Source organism: Loxodonta africana, chromosome 3 (genome assembly GCF_030014295.1).
Source record: "Loxodonta africana isolate mLoxAfr1 chromosome 3, mLoxAfr1.hap2, whole genome shotgun sequence".
NCBI classification, from domain to species: Eukaryota; Metazoa; Chordata; class Mammalia; order Proboscidea; family Elephantidae; genus Loxodonta; species Loxodonta africana.
This window is the reverse complement of record NC_087344.1, coordinates 162,986,486-163,003,972: the sequence shown is the minus strand read 5'-3', so window position 1 is coordinate 163,003,972 and position 17,487 is coordinate 162,986,486. Positions and strand designations below refer to the sequence as shown.

General features: G+C 41.4%; 1 protein-coding gene and 1 long non-coding RNA gene across 3 annotated transcripts in view; one reads left to right on the top strand and one right to left on the bottom strand.

Annotated features, from left to right (window-relative positions):
* Positions 1-4,485: 4,485 nt before the first annotated feature.
* Positions 4,486-16,068, bottom strand: LOC135230777 (uncharacterized). The gene is made up of 3 exons (XR_010321492.1): positions 15,889-16,068; positions 15,684-15,755; positions 4,486-4,909 (listed from the first exon to the last, which is right to left on the bottom strand). It is a non-coding gene; the product is annotated as an uncharacterized LOC135230777 (long non-coding RNA).
* The window catches only part of LRIG2 (leucine rich repeats and immunoglobulin like domains 2), a 55,746-nt gene continuing 54,310 nt past the window's right edge, over positions 16,052-17,487 (top strand). For both annotated transcript variants that reach the window (XM_023547482.2, XM_003409589.4), the window contains exon 1: positions 16,052-16,499. In XM_023547482.2, the coding sequence (XP_023403250.1) occupies positions 16,261-16,499 (239 nt within the window). In that variant the 5' untranslated portion in view covers positions 16,052-16,260. The remainder of the gene's footprint in view (positions 16,500-17,487) is intronic.

Here is a 17,487-nt window from a genome sequence, read left to right as displayed (position 1 = left end):
CACTGGAGCGTGAGTGAGCGGAATGCCTTAAGCTGCCCTGAAGGATCTTTGTAGTGATATGTGTTACAAGCTTCCAGAAAGCCATGTCCTGGTTTCTTGCCCCAAACTTGGTTATGGCCACAGTTCCGCAGCGATCCTGATCCCCTATGTAAACTGGAGCTCCCTCTACTGGAAAATAAAATGATTTATCATTCCTGTTGCTAGAGAGGAGCCCTGGTGGTGCAGTGGCGAAGAGCTCCGATGCTAACCAAAACGTTGGTAGTTGGAATCCACCAGCCACTCCTTGGAAACCAGCCACTCCTTGGAAACCGTATGGGGGTAGTTCTACTCTGGCCTGTAGGATCGCTATGAGTCAGAATTGACTGCACAGCAATGAGTTTGGGTTTTTTTTCGGTTGCTAGAGTAAAAGATTGGAGCCCTGGTGGTGAAGTGGTTAAGAGTTTGACTGCCATCCAAAAGGTTGGCAGTTCGACTCCACCAGTCACTCCTTGGAAACCCTACAGGGTAGTTCTACTCCGTCTTTAGGATTGCTATGAGTTGGAACCTAAAAAGTGCAATGGGTTTTTGCCAGAGTAAGAGATGACGTAGGAAGCCCCCAGGAACTCAGAGCAAAGAGGTTCCTGAAAACAGGGGCAATGGAAAAAAAAAAGGTAAGAGCTCGAGTTCCGGAGTCAGATAGATGGAGATCAAATCCCTGCTCTGACACTTCTTAGTTGTGTGGACTTAGGCAAATTACTTCACTGAACCTCAGTTTCCTCAGCTGTAAAATGGGGAAATAAATATACCTGCCTCATAGGGTTAGAGGGGTTCAGGAGTGGATTATCCAATAAGCGAGGTAAGTGTGGTGCTTACCTTGCTTACCAGATCATCTATAGTGAACAATTTCACATCTTTGATATGGAGAAACGCATGTAAAATTGTTCACTACAGATTATAAGTAAACACAAGTAAGCCTGTGCTTACCTTGCTTACTAAATCATCTGCCCTTGTCAGGGAATATAAATTTGAAAAGAGGTTTTGATTCTGTAGGAAGGCACTGTGGGGTTGGGAGAAAGATAGATGCCAGCCATACCTAGAAGCAGAATCTTTGATGTGGTGAAAAAATTGTGAAGTTGTTCACTACACGTGATCCGGTAAGCAAGATAAGCACTGTGCTTACCTTGCCTATTGGATAATCTGTCCCTGGAGGGGTTAAATGTGCTGCTACCTATAAAGGGTTTATCACTATATGCCTGACATAGAGCAATGGGCAATAAATGCTGCATTTATTCTTTGAGCCTCATTTCCTATCACTTCCCACCTCGGCAGTGGTTAAGAGCTTGGGCTCTGTGATCAGATTGTCTGGGTTCAAATCCCAGCTCTGTTGCTTATTGCTGGTGTGAATTTAGGTAGTTTTCTCATGGGCAAAATTAGTATAAGGATTCCCGTCTCAAGTGGATGGTGTGAAGATTTGCTGAGAAAATGCACATAAAACAGTAAAGTGTCCGGAACATAGGCATTCAGGAAATGGGGCTGTTATAATTTGCTGATGAAAAATTTAGCATGTTTCCTACTATCTTCCCAATCCATCCCTGGCCTCCCACAGACAGTCAGAAAGTAAGCAGCTGGTTCCAATCCCAAATCTATTCCTGCCTTCCTATGCTATAGGATGTCCCTATCTCCGTCCCCGTCCTTCTCACTCTTTCTGTTTCTCTTTCTTGCCCTGTCTAGGCTTCTCATTAGTCAAATTAATAAATTGTGTCTGTCATTTCAGTTCAGCCTCATAAGCAGGGTCCCTTAGGGATAGGAGTCATGTGGGGAAGTGAGCCTGTTCCGAGAGCTTCAGGGATATCCTCATTTTCACAGGAGATTTGAATAAGGAACCAGGGTTGGCAGCAGATGTACCTCCCTGGACCCAGGTCTCCTGGGACATCATCCAGATAATCAGCAAGAACTTCATTACGCAGAGTGATTGTCTGGCTGTTTGGCAGAGCACCAGGGTCTCATTCAGGGACAGGAAGGTTCTAGCCTGGAGATAATGACCAGCTGGAGCCTCTGGCCTTTTGTCTTCCTCCTCCTTCTCCCCCCAGGCAGGCACACACACATGTGCATGCAGGCACGCACACAAGTTCCTCGGGCTTTCAATCAGCTAAAGGGTTTGTGGGTACATTCCAGGCGTGGAAGGTTGGTGAACAGGATGAAGACCGAGGGTGCAGAAACGCACGACTGCACTGGCTGATTGCTGAGAAAAACTAAACCCGGAGATTCCCAAGAGCCCATTAAACAATCACACGTTTTTCAACCCCAGTGAGAGCCAGTTCCCTCCCAACCTGGGAAGGATAAAGGAGCTGTCATGGGGAGCAAAGCCAAGAAGGGCTTTGATCTGCACAGCCTATCCAGCCGAAAACAAGAAAATGGGACTTGTTGCCAGTTAGCACAGAAGCTCAAGCGTTGGTTTGTTTGGTACAGGGTGGAAGTCAGCATTCGCAATCCCTTTCTCCCTACACCACTGGGACATGAAACTGGAGTTTGTGTGGAGAATGGGGGGAGGATGGTTTGGTGGGAAGTAAGCCCAGTTATTCCTCAACCAGTTGCACAGTTCATGTCTGTTCAAGTATATATTCGGGGAAGGGGAGTACACATCACACTCATTCTGCTGACACCTGGCTCCTACCTATTGCACTGTCAGCCCTTCCATTCCACGCCTAAAACTAGAAGCTTCCACACTGGCCCCAGCCCAAGGAGAACAAGTAGAATGCAGCATTTTCTTTCACTACTTTGTCCCGTAATTCCCACAACCAGAAAAACACTTGTGTTGTGTATGATACTCTTCATGGTAGGTGTTACAGATTGAATTGTGTCCCCGCAAAATGCGTGTTGTAAAGCCTAACCTCTATGCTTGTGGTTATAATCCCATTTGGGAATGGTTTGCCTTTGTTATGTTAATGAAGCAGGATTAATGTAGGGCGTGTTTTAAGTCAATCACTTACAAAAGATGAAAAGATCGAGCAGAGATGTGGGAAGATAGACGCCAAGCCACATGGAGATCTCCAAGAAACCAGAAGACAGGCTGAAGGACCTTCCTCCAGGGCCAGCAAAGAAAGAAAACCATCCCCCTGAGAGGGCACCTTGAATTTGGACTTCCAGCCTCCTAAACCGTGAGAAAATAAACTTTTGTTTGTTAAAGCCATCCACTTGTATTTCTGTTATGGCAGCACTAGATAACTAACAGCAGCTCTCAAAGTGTGGTTTTCAAAGTGTGGTCCCTGTACTAGCGGCATCAGCATCACCAGGGAACCTGTTAGAAATGCAGGCATTCTGGGGGCCAATCAACAATCTGTATATTAAAAAGCCCGCCAAGTGATGCTAATACTTGTTGAAATTTAAGAACCAATATTTTATGTTTAAGGATAACTAAAAAACAAGTCACGATATAGGGAGAGAAACAAAATTAAAACTGAATTGCAAATAGGGCTGTTTGCAAGTCTATAAAAACAAAACAAAACCTGCTCTGTGTCAAGTCCAACTCGTAGGGACACTACAGGGCAGAGTAGAACTGTCCCATAGAGTTTCTAAGGAACACTGGGTGGACTTGAACTGCTGACCTTTTGGTTAGCAGCCATAGCACCTAACCACTATACCACCAGGGTTTATAGGAACATAAGAAGGATCTTTGATGGAGTCTTGCTTCCCTGTCTGGAGGCCCACCTTCCTCCGCACTCTACAGAGACACCACCCTTCAAAATTTTACAGTGTGACTTTCCTCCTAGACTTAAAGAAAATGCCACCAGCTACTTGCAAACGTTGAGTTCTACATTTCCATGCATGTTTTTAAATGCTTTTACAAGATAGGTACTTATATATTCACAAATAATACAAATTATTTTTTGCGTATTTTGAACCTTGTATATTTTGGACAATACTGTATTTATCTGTTGGCAATTTGTTTTTTTCCATTCATCATTAAGGTTTTGAAGTTTATGTTTGATGCTACCCTGTCTATTTCTTTGTTGATGGGTGTTTCGTTTGCTTCCAATATTCAGCTATTATAAATAATACTGCAACTATTACTCTTGTACACACCCCTTTATACCAATATATAGGAGTTTCTCTAGGATATATGCCTAGGAATGGAATTGCTGGCTCGTAGAGAATGTGCATTTTCAACTTTACTAGATATTGCCAAATTATTCTCCAAAGTGTTGGTGTTGATTTAAGCTGCCACAAAAACAGGGCACGAGCGTTCCCGTTGCTCATTGCCAATCCTTGGTATTGTTAAACTTTAATATTTTTGTTAATCTTGCAAATTTTTGGATGTGAATGGTGTTTTATTGTGATTTTAATTTGCATTTCTCTGATTACTGTTCAGGTTGAACAGTTTTCATATGTTTACTTTGCTGTTTAGGATTCTTCCGTGATTTCAAGTTTATTTCCTTTGGTTATTTTTCTACTGAGTTGTTTATCTTTTTTTCCCATTGATTTGTAGTATTTTTTTTTTTTAAATATACTCTGGATATGCATTAAAAGATATCTTCTTTCAAGTTCTTTGTATTCTCATATTAAAAAAAATTTTTTTTAATTACTTATGGTATTTTGTAGTACAGATAGTTTTCACTTTAATGTAATCAAATTTATCAGTTTTTCCATCGACTTTGTCCTTTCGGCATCATGGTTACAAAATATTTCTGTGTTAATGAAGACTGAGATGCTATAGCAGAAAGACTCCAAAATATAGTGATTTAAAGAACAGGGACATTTATTTCTCTCTCATACGATAATCCTGAGATGAGCAGTCCAGGTTGCTGAGGTGGCTTTGCTCTACACAGGCATTCAGGGTCCCAGGTCTATGCCGTCCTGTGCTTCTGCCATCCCCCTGGGCATATCATCTTGCACAGTCAAAGCTGGGTCACTGCCATATTCAGATTCCAACCTGCAAGGAAGGCGAAAAACAGCACGGAAGCGGCATGCCTAATGTCTAAAGGCGCATCATTTCTGCTCACATTCTGTTGAGAGGACTTAATTGCATGGCCACACCCATCTGCGAGGGAGGCTGGGAAATGTGCCCAGCTACATGATTATTATGGAAGAATGGGAGAATAGATTTGATGGATGATATATTAGTATGTGCCACACTTTCCTTATCCTGAGGGCATAAGGGAATTCTGTGTATTTTTCTTCTCAACATTTTGTTTTTCACATTTAGGTCTTTAATTCTAATTAAAGGGTTTTTTATTTTCATTATAGTGTCAGGTAGGTGTCCAATTTTTTTTTTCTAAATGCTTAAGCAGTTGTTCCAGTACTTTTGTTGATTAATCCATCCCTTTTTAATTGTTTTATAATGCTATATTGTCATATCAAGTTTTCTTGTATGCATGATTCTTTTCTGGACTCTCTTCTGTTCTGTTTGACTCTATCCTTATACTCTTTCCCACTTTTTTGTTCGTTTATTTAATAACTAGAGCTTTCTTAAAAGTCAGGTAATCCGGAAGGGTAGATCTCTTGATTTAGCTTTTTTTTTTTTTTTTTAAATAGTCTTGGCTCTTCTTGGTCCTTTGCTCTCCTTTATATAATTTAGAATCCACTTGTCAAGTTTCATGAAATACTTTATTAGAATTTTGATTGGAATTGCATCACACTTATAAGTTCATTTTGACAAAATTGTCATTTTTAAGCCTCTCTATTTTTTTTTCTATTGTAAAATATAAAAGATAGAAAAGTGTTAAACAAAACCCATGTATTCTTAAGTCAAGAAACAGAATACTACTGAAATTTCAGAAGTCCCCTGTTTATCCTTTGCCAATCACAATCCTCCCCTTCCAGATAGAAGTAACCACTTTTCTTTTATAGTAATAATTCCCGCGTGTTTTTCCTTATAGTTTTACTGCCTGTGTATGTATCTATAAATGAAATAAATTTGTTTTCCTTGTTTTTAAGCTTTATATAAAAAGAATAATAGAACATGCACTCTTTTCTAATTTTTTTTTTTTTTGGCTCAACATTGTGTTTGGGTTGTTTCCAGTTTTGGGCAATTATGAATAATGCTGCTATGCTATCAACATTTTGGCACTTGCATCCCGGTGCACGTAGTGGCATGACTATCTCTAGGGTGTAGACCTAGAAATGGAATTGCTGGGTTGTAGCATATGCACATCTCCCTCCAGCTTTATTAGATAATACCATGCTGTCCTCCAAAGTGGTTATGCTAATTCACATTCCCACCAGCCTTGTACGAGACATTGCCTTACTCCACTTTCTTACCAACACTCAGCATTGTCAGCTTTTATAATTTTTGTCGATCTGATGCGTGTAGTGGTATTTCATCATGGCTTTAATATTCATATCTTGGACTATTGATGGGATTGAGCATTATTTTGTGTGCTTTTTGTCTATCTGTATTTCCTTTTTTTATTTTTTGAAGTGCACATTAAAAATCTTTTGCCAGTTTTTCTTTTGGATTTTCTGCCTTTTCCTCCTTGATTAATAGGAGTTCTTTGCAAATTTTGAATACTTTGTTGGTTATATGTGTTGCAAACATCTTCTTATGGTGTGTTTTATGGATGAAAATTCATTTATTTTAATAAACATATATTTAAGAAATAATTTGCTTTTTCAATATTCTTCACATGTACAATTCAGTGACAATAGTTATGTTTATCATCTTGTTCAACCGTTAGCATTATCCATTTCCAAATTTTCCCACCACCCTTAACAGAGTTTCAGTATTCCTTAAACAGTGAGTCTCTCCTTTCCCCTCCCTCCAACTGGCCTCGATAACTACTAATAAAGTTTGGTCTCTATACACTTGCCTAACCCAGATATTTTATATAAGTGGAATCATGCAATCATTTGTCTCTTTGTGACTGACTTATTTCACTTAGCATAATGTTTTCAAGGTTCAGCCATGTTGTAGCAGGTATCAGGACTTAATTTTTTTGGCTGAGTGATATTCCACTGTATGTAAGTACCACATTTCATTTATCCATTCATCTGCTGATGGACATTTAGGATGTTTCCACCTTTTGAATATTGTGAATGGTGCTGCAATGAACATTGCTGTATAAGTATTCGTTTGCATTCCTGCTGTCAATTCTTTGTGGGTATACACTGAGTGGAATTGCTGGATCATATGGTAATTCTATTATCTTTTTGAGGAACCATCAAATTGTTTTCCACAGCAGTTGTACTACTTTACAGTCCTACCAACAGAGGACGAGGGTTCCAATTTCTCCGCATCCTCGACAAGACATTTTTTTTAAATCATACCCATTTCAGTGGGTGTGAAGTAATCTCATTGTGGTTTTGATTTGCATCTACCTGATGACTAATGACATTAGTGTCTTTTCATGTGCTTCTTGGCCATTTGTATTTATTTTTCAGTTGGGTTGTTTGTCTTTTTGTTGATAAGTTATGAGAGTTTTAAAATATACTTGGGATGTTAAACCCTTATCAGATATATGGTCCCAGAAATTTTCGCCCAGTCTGTAGGCTGTCTTTTGCTTTGTTGATAAAATTCTTTGATGAACAAGTTTTTAATTTTGAAGAGGTCCTATTTATCTATTTTATCTTTTATTGCTTGTGCTTTTGGTGTCATATCTAAGAATGTGTTGTTAAAAATTAGGTCCCCAAGCATTAGGCCTGTGTTTTCTTCCAAAAGTTTGATGGTTTTAGTTATTACCATTTAGGTCTTTGATATATTTTGAGTTAGTTTTTGTGTGTGGTGTCAGGTATGGGTCCAGTTTCACTCTTTTGCATGTGGAAATTCAGGTGTCACAGATCGTTTATTAAAGAGGTTATTCCTTCCTCATGGATGGCCTTAGCACCGTCATCAAAAAATCAATTGTTCTATATGTTTATGATTAAACTAGTACCAGACTGTCTTGAGTACTCTAGCTTTAGAATATGTTTTGAGATCAGGAAATGTGAGTCCTCCTGCTTTGCTCTTCTTTTTCAAGATTGTTTTGGTTATTTGGGGTTCCTTGCCATTCTATATAAATTTGAGGATTGGCTTTTCCATTTAGGCAGAGAAGGCTGTTGGGATTTTAATAGGGATTGCATGGAAACTATGGATTGCTTTGGATAGTATTCACATCTTAATGATATTTCGTTTTCCAATCCATGAGCTCGGAATGTCCCTTCATTTATTTAGGTCTTCTTTAATTTCTTTGGAAGCCCTGGTGGCGTAGTGGTTAAGTGCTACTGCTGCTAACCAAGAGGCCGGCAGTTCGAATCTAACAGGCGCCCCTTGGAAACTCTATTGGGCAGTTCTACTCTGTCCTATAGGGTCGCTATGAGTCGGAATCAACTCGACGGCAGTGGGTTTGTTTTTTTTGGTTTTTCATTTCTTTTAGTAACGTTTTATAGTTTTCAGTGTACAAGTCTTTCACTTCCTTAGTTAGGTTTATTCCTAGGTATTTTATTCTTTTAGATGCTATTGCAAATGGAATTGTTTCCTTATCTTCCTTTTCGGATTGTTCATTGCTGATGTATAGATACTTAATTGATTTTTGTGTGTTGATTTTGTTACCTGTCACTTTGTTCATTTATTAACTCTAGTAGTTTTCTTGTGGATTATTTGGGGTTTTCTATATATCAGATCATGTCATCTACAAAAAAGGATAGTTTTACTTCTTCTTTCCCAATTTGGATACCTCTGGAGTCACTGTAACATTTAATTCAACTCAGCATGTATTTGTTGAGGCATATGATGTAGTAGGAAACCCTGGTGGTATATGGTTAAGAGCTATGGCTGCTAACCAAAAGGTCAGCAGTTTGAATCCACCAGGGGCTCCTTGGGAATCCTGTGGGGCAGTTCTACTCTGTCCTGAGGGTTGCTATGAGTTGGACTTGACAGCAGTGGGTTTGGTTTTTTTGTACGGTGTACTAGAAACACTAGTGGCACAGTGGTTAAGAGCCTAGGCTGCTAACCAAAAAGGTCACCAGTTCGAATCCACTGCCTGCTCCTTGGAAATCCTATGGGGCAATTCTACTCTGTCCTATAGGGTTGGTATGAGTTGGAATCTACTTGACGGCAATGGGTTTGGTTTGGTTTTTGTTTTTCGTATTATGGTTTTGAATTCATTTTTCTATCTGGCATGTGCAAAGGATCCAATTTTAATTTTTCCATCTGATTACCTGAGTTCCATTTATTGAAGAGTCTAACCTTTCTTCAGTATTCTGAAGCTCCACCTGCACCATAAATCAAGTGTCCAAAAATTCATTTGTTTATTTTTTGGCTCTCTGATATGTCTAGCAATAGTCTAATTTTCCCTGCAGCAATACTACACTTTTTAATTACTATAGCTTTAAAATATATCTTGATAGCTGGTAAAACCAGTTCTTCTACATTTTTCTCCCCAAAAGTATCTTTGCTATGGTTTTCTCCTTGTAATACCATGTACCTTTGGAATTTTTGCTAGGATTTTCATTAAACTTAAAATCAACATGGGAAAATTGATATCTTTACAATAATTTTTTCAATCTAAGAGCAAGGTATATTTCTACATCTATTTTGTTGTTGCTCTTAGTTGCCATCGAGTCGATTCTGACTCATGGTGACCCCATATGTGCAGAGCAGAACAGCACCATAGGGTTTTTCAAGGCTGTGACCTTTCAGAAGCAGATGGCCAGGCCTGTCTTCTGAGGTGCCTCTGGGTGGGTTTGAACTGCCAAACTTTCAGCTGGTAGTTGAGGGCTTAACCGTTTGTAGCAATGAGGGACACCTCTCCATTTTTTAGGTCTTCTTTTATACTTTTCAATAAAGTTTTAGGATTTTGTCCTTACTTTTACTCTTGCACATCTTTGTTTTATCTAGGTATCTTTTAGTTTCATTCTAGGCATCTTTTATCCTAGGTATCTTTTAGTTTTTATCGCTATTGCATAGAAGCAGTGATGGGCATCTGTCTTGTTCCTAACATAAAAGGAATATTTTTAATGTTTCACTAGTGAGTATAATGTTTGCTGCAGGTTTTTGGCAAATATTTTTTACCAGGTTAAGGAAGTTCATTCTATTCCAAGTTGGTTAAGAGTTTTTATAGTGAATGTGTCTTGAATATTACCACATTATATATATCATGTAAAATATATCATATGCTACATTTGCATATAGACGCCCTAGTGGCAGAGTGGTTAAGCATTCGACTCTCTGCTAACCAAGAGGTTGGCGGTTCTAACCCACCAGAGTGCTCCTTGGGAGAAAGACGTGGCAGTCTGCTTCTGTAAAGATTTACAGCCTTGGAAACCCTATGGGGCAGTTCTACTCTGTCCTATAGGGTTGCTATGAGTCAGAATCGACTGTATGGGCAACGGATCATATTTGCATATACTGGGATAGTTACATCGTTTCTCTCCTTTACCCTGATAATGTAGTGAATTGCTGGAACTCCCTGATTTACCTATCAAAAAGGTCTCATTGTTTACTGGGGAGAATGGTTTTGAAGGGCACAATATCGAAAAAAGGAAGTTTAATGAGGATGTTACTGCAGTGGTATAGATGAGAGATGACTGTGACTTGGACTGATGTGGTGGTAATGGAGATGAAATGAGGTGGTCAGTGTCAAGATATATTTTGGAGTATAGAGGGGATGGGGAGTAAGGGAAAGGACAGGCTCAAAAAAGACTTCTAAGTCTCTGGCTTTAGATTTTGTTTCAATAAATAGTAGTTACTACGGTTACTGGAAACCCTGGTGGTATAGTGGTTAAGAGCTATGGCTGCTAACCAAAAGGTTGGCAGTTTGAATCCATCAGGCACTCCTTGGAAACCTTATGGGGCAGTTCTCTTTCTACAGGGTCGCTATGAGTCAGAATCGATTCGATGGTAATGGGTTTTCTTGTAATCATTCATAGGGTCGCTATTAGTTGGAATTGACTCGATAACAATGGGTTTGGTTTAAAAAAAAATTATCATTATTCCTTCTTTGCTTTAAAGAGAAAAGGCGCCTGAGGAAGGAATTGCTGAAAGAAGGATACAAGAGGGATCTGAGTAGATTTGGGCTGATTCAGTACAGGAGTAGTGAAGTTAACAATAGTTTATTCAGTAATGAATATTTATTTAGCATCTTTTATATTCCAGACACTGTACTTAGCACTGGGGATATGTTTACTCATTTTGAGTAAACAGAGATTTCTTACTTGGTGGGGGAACAATTAAGAAAAAGATAATTTTGACACAATAAGATGACATGGCGGTGATATATAATATATATATATATATATGTATCTGTACCTATATCTGTATCTAGGAGCCCTGATGGCACTTGGCTGCTAACTGAAAGGTCAGCAGTTCAAACCTACCAGCCACTCTGCAGGTGAAAGATGGGGCAGTCTGTTTCTGTAAAGATTTACAGCCTTGGAAACCCTATGGGGAAGTTCTGCTCTGTTCTTTAGGGTAGCTATGAGTTGAATTGATATGACGGCAACAAGTTTGGTTTTATATCTATGTTTATATGAATGCAATGGACTGTGCTTGTAGAATTGAGGTGGAAAACACTATGTGCTTAGAAGAGTCAGAGAAATCTTTATAGAGGAAGAACGTGAAAGGGAAGTAGGAAATGCCTGGCCAGAGAAGGTGAGGAAGTATTTCCAATGGGTAGAACAGCATGTACAAATAAGTGTAAATATGAATAGCCCAATTTATGAAAGGTGAATAATTTCCTGTGGCTAGAATATGAAGGAAAGTGAGGAGATATGGGAACTTTGGTTAGTTAGGTTGCAGTCTGATTGTGGAGTCTTCAATGGTAGGACAAAGAATTTGGACTTCAACACTATAGGCAATTGGGAGTCATTAACTTAAAAAATATTTTTGTTTTCCAAAATAATCCATGTTTATTACAAAACATTTGTAAAAACACATAGAATAAAATAAAAACCACTAGAAACATCAAATATGTTTATGTAGGGGAAAGCCAGCAACTATCTATGCTTTGAAAAGACAGTTCTGGTGACATTACAGAGGCTGAGAGAGGGGAGAGACTGGAGGACAGGAGATGGGTTCAGAGGTTATTGCAATAGCTGAGGCAAAAGATGAAGGTCAAACCAAGATAGTTAACAGTGGGGATGGAGAGGGAAGGAAAGATCTGAGATATTCCTCAGGGGGAACATGACTGATTGGATGTGGGAGGAAAGAAAGAGGGGAAAGTGTGGGTGACCCTGAGATTTCTAGCTTGGGAGAATGGAATCAATCAGATCAGTTAGCTATGACTTGGTATAGAGTAAAGTTCTGAGATAACGGGATATAAAACAAAACACCATTGCCGCCGAGTCGATTCTGACTCATAGCGACCCTACGGGACAGAGCGGAACTGCCGAACAGTTTCCAAGGAGTGCCTGGTGGATTTGAACTGCCAACATTTTGGTTAGCAGCCATAGCTCTTAACGACTATGCCACCAGGGTTTCCTAAAGGGATATAAGGTAGCTAAATTTTTTAAGTTTATACAAAGGCCTGGAATAAGATATCCAAAGTGAGAAATTTTCTTAGGAGTTGTCTTAGTGTGAATACTAGACTGATGCTCTGATAGAAACTAAATCAAAAATTTTATTGAAGGAATAATGTGTTTCCATGGAATGGAGAAACACGTGGCATTCAATACAGACTGCAGTGGGTGTTCTGACTTGCAGGTAAAACAGTGAGGTATTGAACACGCGGAGTAAACATAAAATGGTCTCACATCAAAGAGGTCGCAGGGGAAGAAAGGAGAAATTTATAAGGGGTTGTCAAACAACAAACTTTTTTTTAACATTAATTTCTAGCCTAACACAAATCTCTTGATCCTGATACAGTTTGACTAAGGCAATATTTCTAAAGTGAGATGTATACACTTTCTTGATGTAGGGGTTTAGCAATGGATTGCAGGCTGAGTCAAACCTAATTGGAGTCCTTGAAATGTAAAGGCAACCATTACTTAGGAAAGAGTGAAGATTACATCACTTATAAATCTAAAGTCTTTTGAAATGTAAACACTGTCCATCAGGCTAAGAAGGAGTCAGTTAGGGGCTGGGCATTCAGAGTGAATTCCCTGAAAGCAATTAAGATAATAAGTTTATTTACATAAGTTAAAGCCCAAATCTCTGCACTCTGTGTTATAGACAGTCAAGACTTTTACAGCTTTGATCTGCCTCCCATTTTTCAAGCAGTAAAACTTTGACAAAAGGCTGAATGGTTTCTTTAGAATAGTAGAAAAGAAAATGTTAGTTTAATCTCGAATGGAGTTTTAATTTAGGTCCAAAGTCACCCAATTCAGATTACCTGGTACCTCAATTTCTAAAATTCACATTCACAGAGTCCAGAGCTGGGACATTCTCTGCTTACATATCACAATGAATTCTGAAAACTTGGCCCAGTTACTTTGACACCCAAGGATTGATTAGGCAATTCTAGGGCAATGAATATAAAAACTCTATTATCAATGAGAAATTAATTACAAAAGTCTTTATAAAAATATGTATTTGTGAAATCTAGTTGGCTATAAAAACCCGCCCAGTGCCATCGAGTCGATTCCGACTCATAGCAACCCTATAGGACAGAGTAGAACTGCCCCACAGAGTTTCCAAGGAGCACCTGGCAGATTCGAACTGCTGACCCTTCGGTTAGCAGCCGTAGCACTTAACCACTATGCCACCAGTGTTTCCTAGTTGGATATATGGGAGTTTATTATATTATTCTCTTTGCTGCAATGTATATTGAAAATTTCCGTAATAAAAAAGTTTTAAAAGAAAAATATTTAGTTAATTTTATCAATTAGGGAGTAAGATAATCTCATAATATACCTATTCATTTATTGAGTGTCTACTACGTGCCATGTACCATCCTAGCCAATTGGGAAATACAAAGATATCTGTGTATATAAGTGCTGCCAGAGTGGTAAAAATAATGTGCTGAAGGAATTAAGAGCTGGGATGGACTTAGAGCCGGAGTGATCTGTACCGTTTACTGGGGAGAACACAAGGTAGAGAGCATGCATTTCTAATGGGCTCATTTGGCATAGTTCCATATGGAAGCTCTGAAACTGTAATACGGAGAGGTAATAAGACATGCCCTTTTTGTGTGGTGTTCCTGTCTATGCCCAGTTTCTTACTGGAGGTCAGTAGATCTGCTCAACAGTCAGGGGAAGGAGGCTAAGCGTAAATTTTACTCTGCCATCTTGACTTTCAAAGTTTGGTTTGGATCTTCAGACATGGATTGGACTGGACAATGGGTTGGAGAGGGATGCTGGTGAGGAGTGAGCTTCTTGGATCAGGTGGACACTTGAAACTAATGTTGGCATCTCCTGCCTGGAGGGGAGATGAAAGGGTGGAAGGGGTTAGAAGCTGGAAAAATGGACACGAAAAGAGAGAGTGGAGGGAGAGAGCGGGCTGTCTCATTAAAATTAGAGGGAGAGTAATTGGGAGTGTGTAACAAGGTGTATACGGGTTTTTGTGTGAGAGACTGACTTGATTTGTAAACTTTCACTTAAAGCACAATAAAAATTATAAAAAAAAAGAAAAAAGTTTGGTTTGGATTGGAGCCTTGGATATGACCCTGATTCCAAGAGTGATTTCAATATTAAGAAAAGAAAAAAGATTTTTAAAGGATAATTGTGACTCCAAACTGCCAAAAGAAAGTTGATTTTGGTTATTTCCTAGGACAACTCCATGATTTAGGCATCATCTCTTTAACCTGCTCAGGTTTTTAATCTAGGAGAGTCAGAAAACTGCAAACTCATGCCAACCCTGTGGCTGCCTTCAGGTAACTTCGTTTAACCTCTCCATGCTTGTTTTGCCCATTTTGCAGTCATGAGACCCTGATGGTGCAGTGGTTAAGAGCTACTAGAGCTACTGCTGCTAACCAAAAGGCTGGCAGTTTGAATCCACCAGCTGCTCCTTAGAAACCTTATAGGGCAGTTCTACCCTGTCATGTAGGGTGGCTATGAGTCAGAATCGACTTGATGGCAACTGGTTTTCGTTTGTTTGTTGGTTTTTTGAGGGACCAAACAAGTAACAGATGCAAACGTTCTTTGAAAACCATATACCAGTTGCCTTCTGGTGGACTCATGCTGACCCCCTGTGTGTCAGAGTAGAACTGTGCTCCATAGGGTTTTCAGTTTCTGACTTTTCAGAAGTAGATTGCCAGCTCTTTCTTCCGAGGTGCCTCTGGGTGGACTCAAACCTCCAACGCTTTGGTTAGCAGCCAAGCACATTAATCATTTCCACTAACTACCATCACTATTATTCTCAAAGTCTTATTTATAGCCTTGGATATAAAACATGGCTGAGTGAGCCATACGGTGGACACACTTCACTGTTGCTAAGTTTTCCAGAGCCTCTGCTTTGGGATAAACAAAAAAATTTCTCACACCAGCCTTCACTTGACTGACTGCTCAATACTGTACTCTTTTTAACCAACGTGCCCCACTTGCTCTTCTGAGTGAGCGTTTTATCTAGAACACCATTCTCCGAAACAGAGGAAAGAAACGTACAGTATTTTCCGTAGAGACACGCCTGCGGCTGCGGTCCCACCCACATTTATTGAATTCCAAAGTAGAACAGAAGCAGGAGGTGCACAGATTAAGAATAAACAGGGCCTCTGCCTTCAGTAGCCTGAAGGCCCATCAACAGACAGCGATAACATGTTTGTATGAGAGTGGGCGTTGCCGCTCATTTGCGGGAATGCACGAGCAGCAGGAAAACAGCAGGGGGCAGTAGAGGCCCCAGCTCGGCTCTGGAGGCTGACCTGGAAACGCCGTTCTCCATTCGCGTCTGAGGCTTGGAAGACAGTCTTTCTGCGGTTCCCCTTCCCTGGAGCCTAGAAAAGATAAAAGATCCTCTCCTACTACTGTAGTAGATACAACCGCAGTCCGAACTTCGGACTCACAGCGCTTCGCCCTATCGCTTCCCTAAGAGAAACGGCGCCCTCCACTGGAGAAACGGAACCGTACCCCTGCAGAGTCGCCCGAAGGCGCAGGAAACCTTAAGGTCCTCCTCCGTCAGGAGCTCGCATGTCTCCGGTCCCGCCCCCTCGCGGAGCCCCACCCTGACGCAATCTCATTCTGTAGCCGGATTGGCTAGCCCCTGTGCGTGAGGACGTTGCGTCGCGGGGCGGGTCGAAGAGGGGTGTCCGTAGGGCCTCTCAGTCACCGCTGCACGGCCACCGCCCCCACCGCTGCGCGGCCTCCGCCCCTCCCCTGCCTTCCGAGAGTACAGGCGACAGCCGGGGCTTCGGGTGGTCGCACAGCCACCGAACGCCTCCGCCCAGCCGCCTCTTCTAGCTGGCGGCTCTTCTTGGCCCAGTCCGGGTCGGGGGGTGAAAAATGGCGCCGGCGCCCCAAGGCGTTCTGGAGGAGCCGCTGCAGGGGTCTCGGTCCGGACCCCTTGTCCGGCTCCTCTTCCTCGCCCAGGCCGGCCTGCTCCTGCTGCCAGCTGCCCGGGGAGGCCTCTGTCCCGCGCCCTGCTCCTGCCGCCTCCCTCTGCTGGACTGCAGCCGCAGGAAACTGCCCGCGCCGAGTTGGAGGGCCCTGTCGGGCCCGCTGCCCCCAGACACCTCCAGCCTGTGAGTTAGAGGGGCCGGGCGGGGGGACCAAAGGAGAGGGGAGCGCCCACTCCTAGGGGCTCGGGGGGAGGCAGCCCCTGGTCGGAGGAGGCCGTCGGGATTTTAAGGTCTGAAGGAAGATGCTATTCTGATGCTGTGAACTTTGTTTTGGGTAGTGGGAGCTTGAAAAAGCTGCTGTCAGGGTTTCTGGGGACTTGTATGAAGAACGGGGTAAAGATATTTGGGGCGAGAGAGTCGTGATCCCAGGGCTGGGGAGGAGTTGGGACGAGGATGTTGTTAGGGGCTCATGGGTCCTGGGCACATCTTTGGTTAGTTGGGAGGTGGGGCAAGCACGGAACCAGGCGCCTAGCTCACTTTGGGCTGCATCATTTGGGGTGTACTTCAGCTTGAGTGGTCTCCAGGTACGTGAGTTTATAACTGATGTCGCCAAAGCTTTGTGGCCATTTGCCCTACTTCACACTATGGCTAATTTTGTGCTGCAGTTTTGATACTTCCGTTGTTCGTGGTGGGTGCCATAGAGCGACTCCATGTGACAAAATAGAACTGCCCCATAGGGTTTTTTGGCTTAACGGTGCTGAAAACTTCAGCATGTGTCAGAAGATCCAGTACTGCCCAGAACAAGAATCTTTATAAGTAGCATATTTGATCTACTTTAGGATTCACTGTAAAAAAAAAAAAGGGGGGGGGGGAAGGGATATGCTTTCCAAAATTATGTGATGCTTTCATTGTTTTCAGTGCATATCCTTGTGGCAAAGAACTAAAAATCAGTGCCCTTTGTTTATATATGAAAAACTAGTACAGTGGTTGGATGAATTCTTCTGGAGGCTCCACTGTCGAATGCCTACCTTGATAGGCCTGTATTAGACAGTGGAACCTGGAGAACTCGTTAGCCTGTGTCGACCTGGTGGCATTAGGAACAACCAAAACAAACCAAACCAAACCCAGTGCCCTCGAGTCGATTCCGACTCATAGCGACCCTATAGGACAG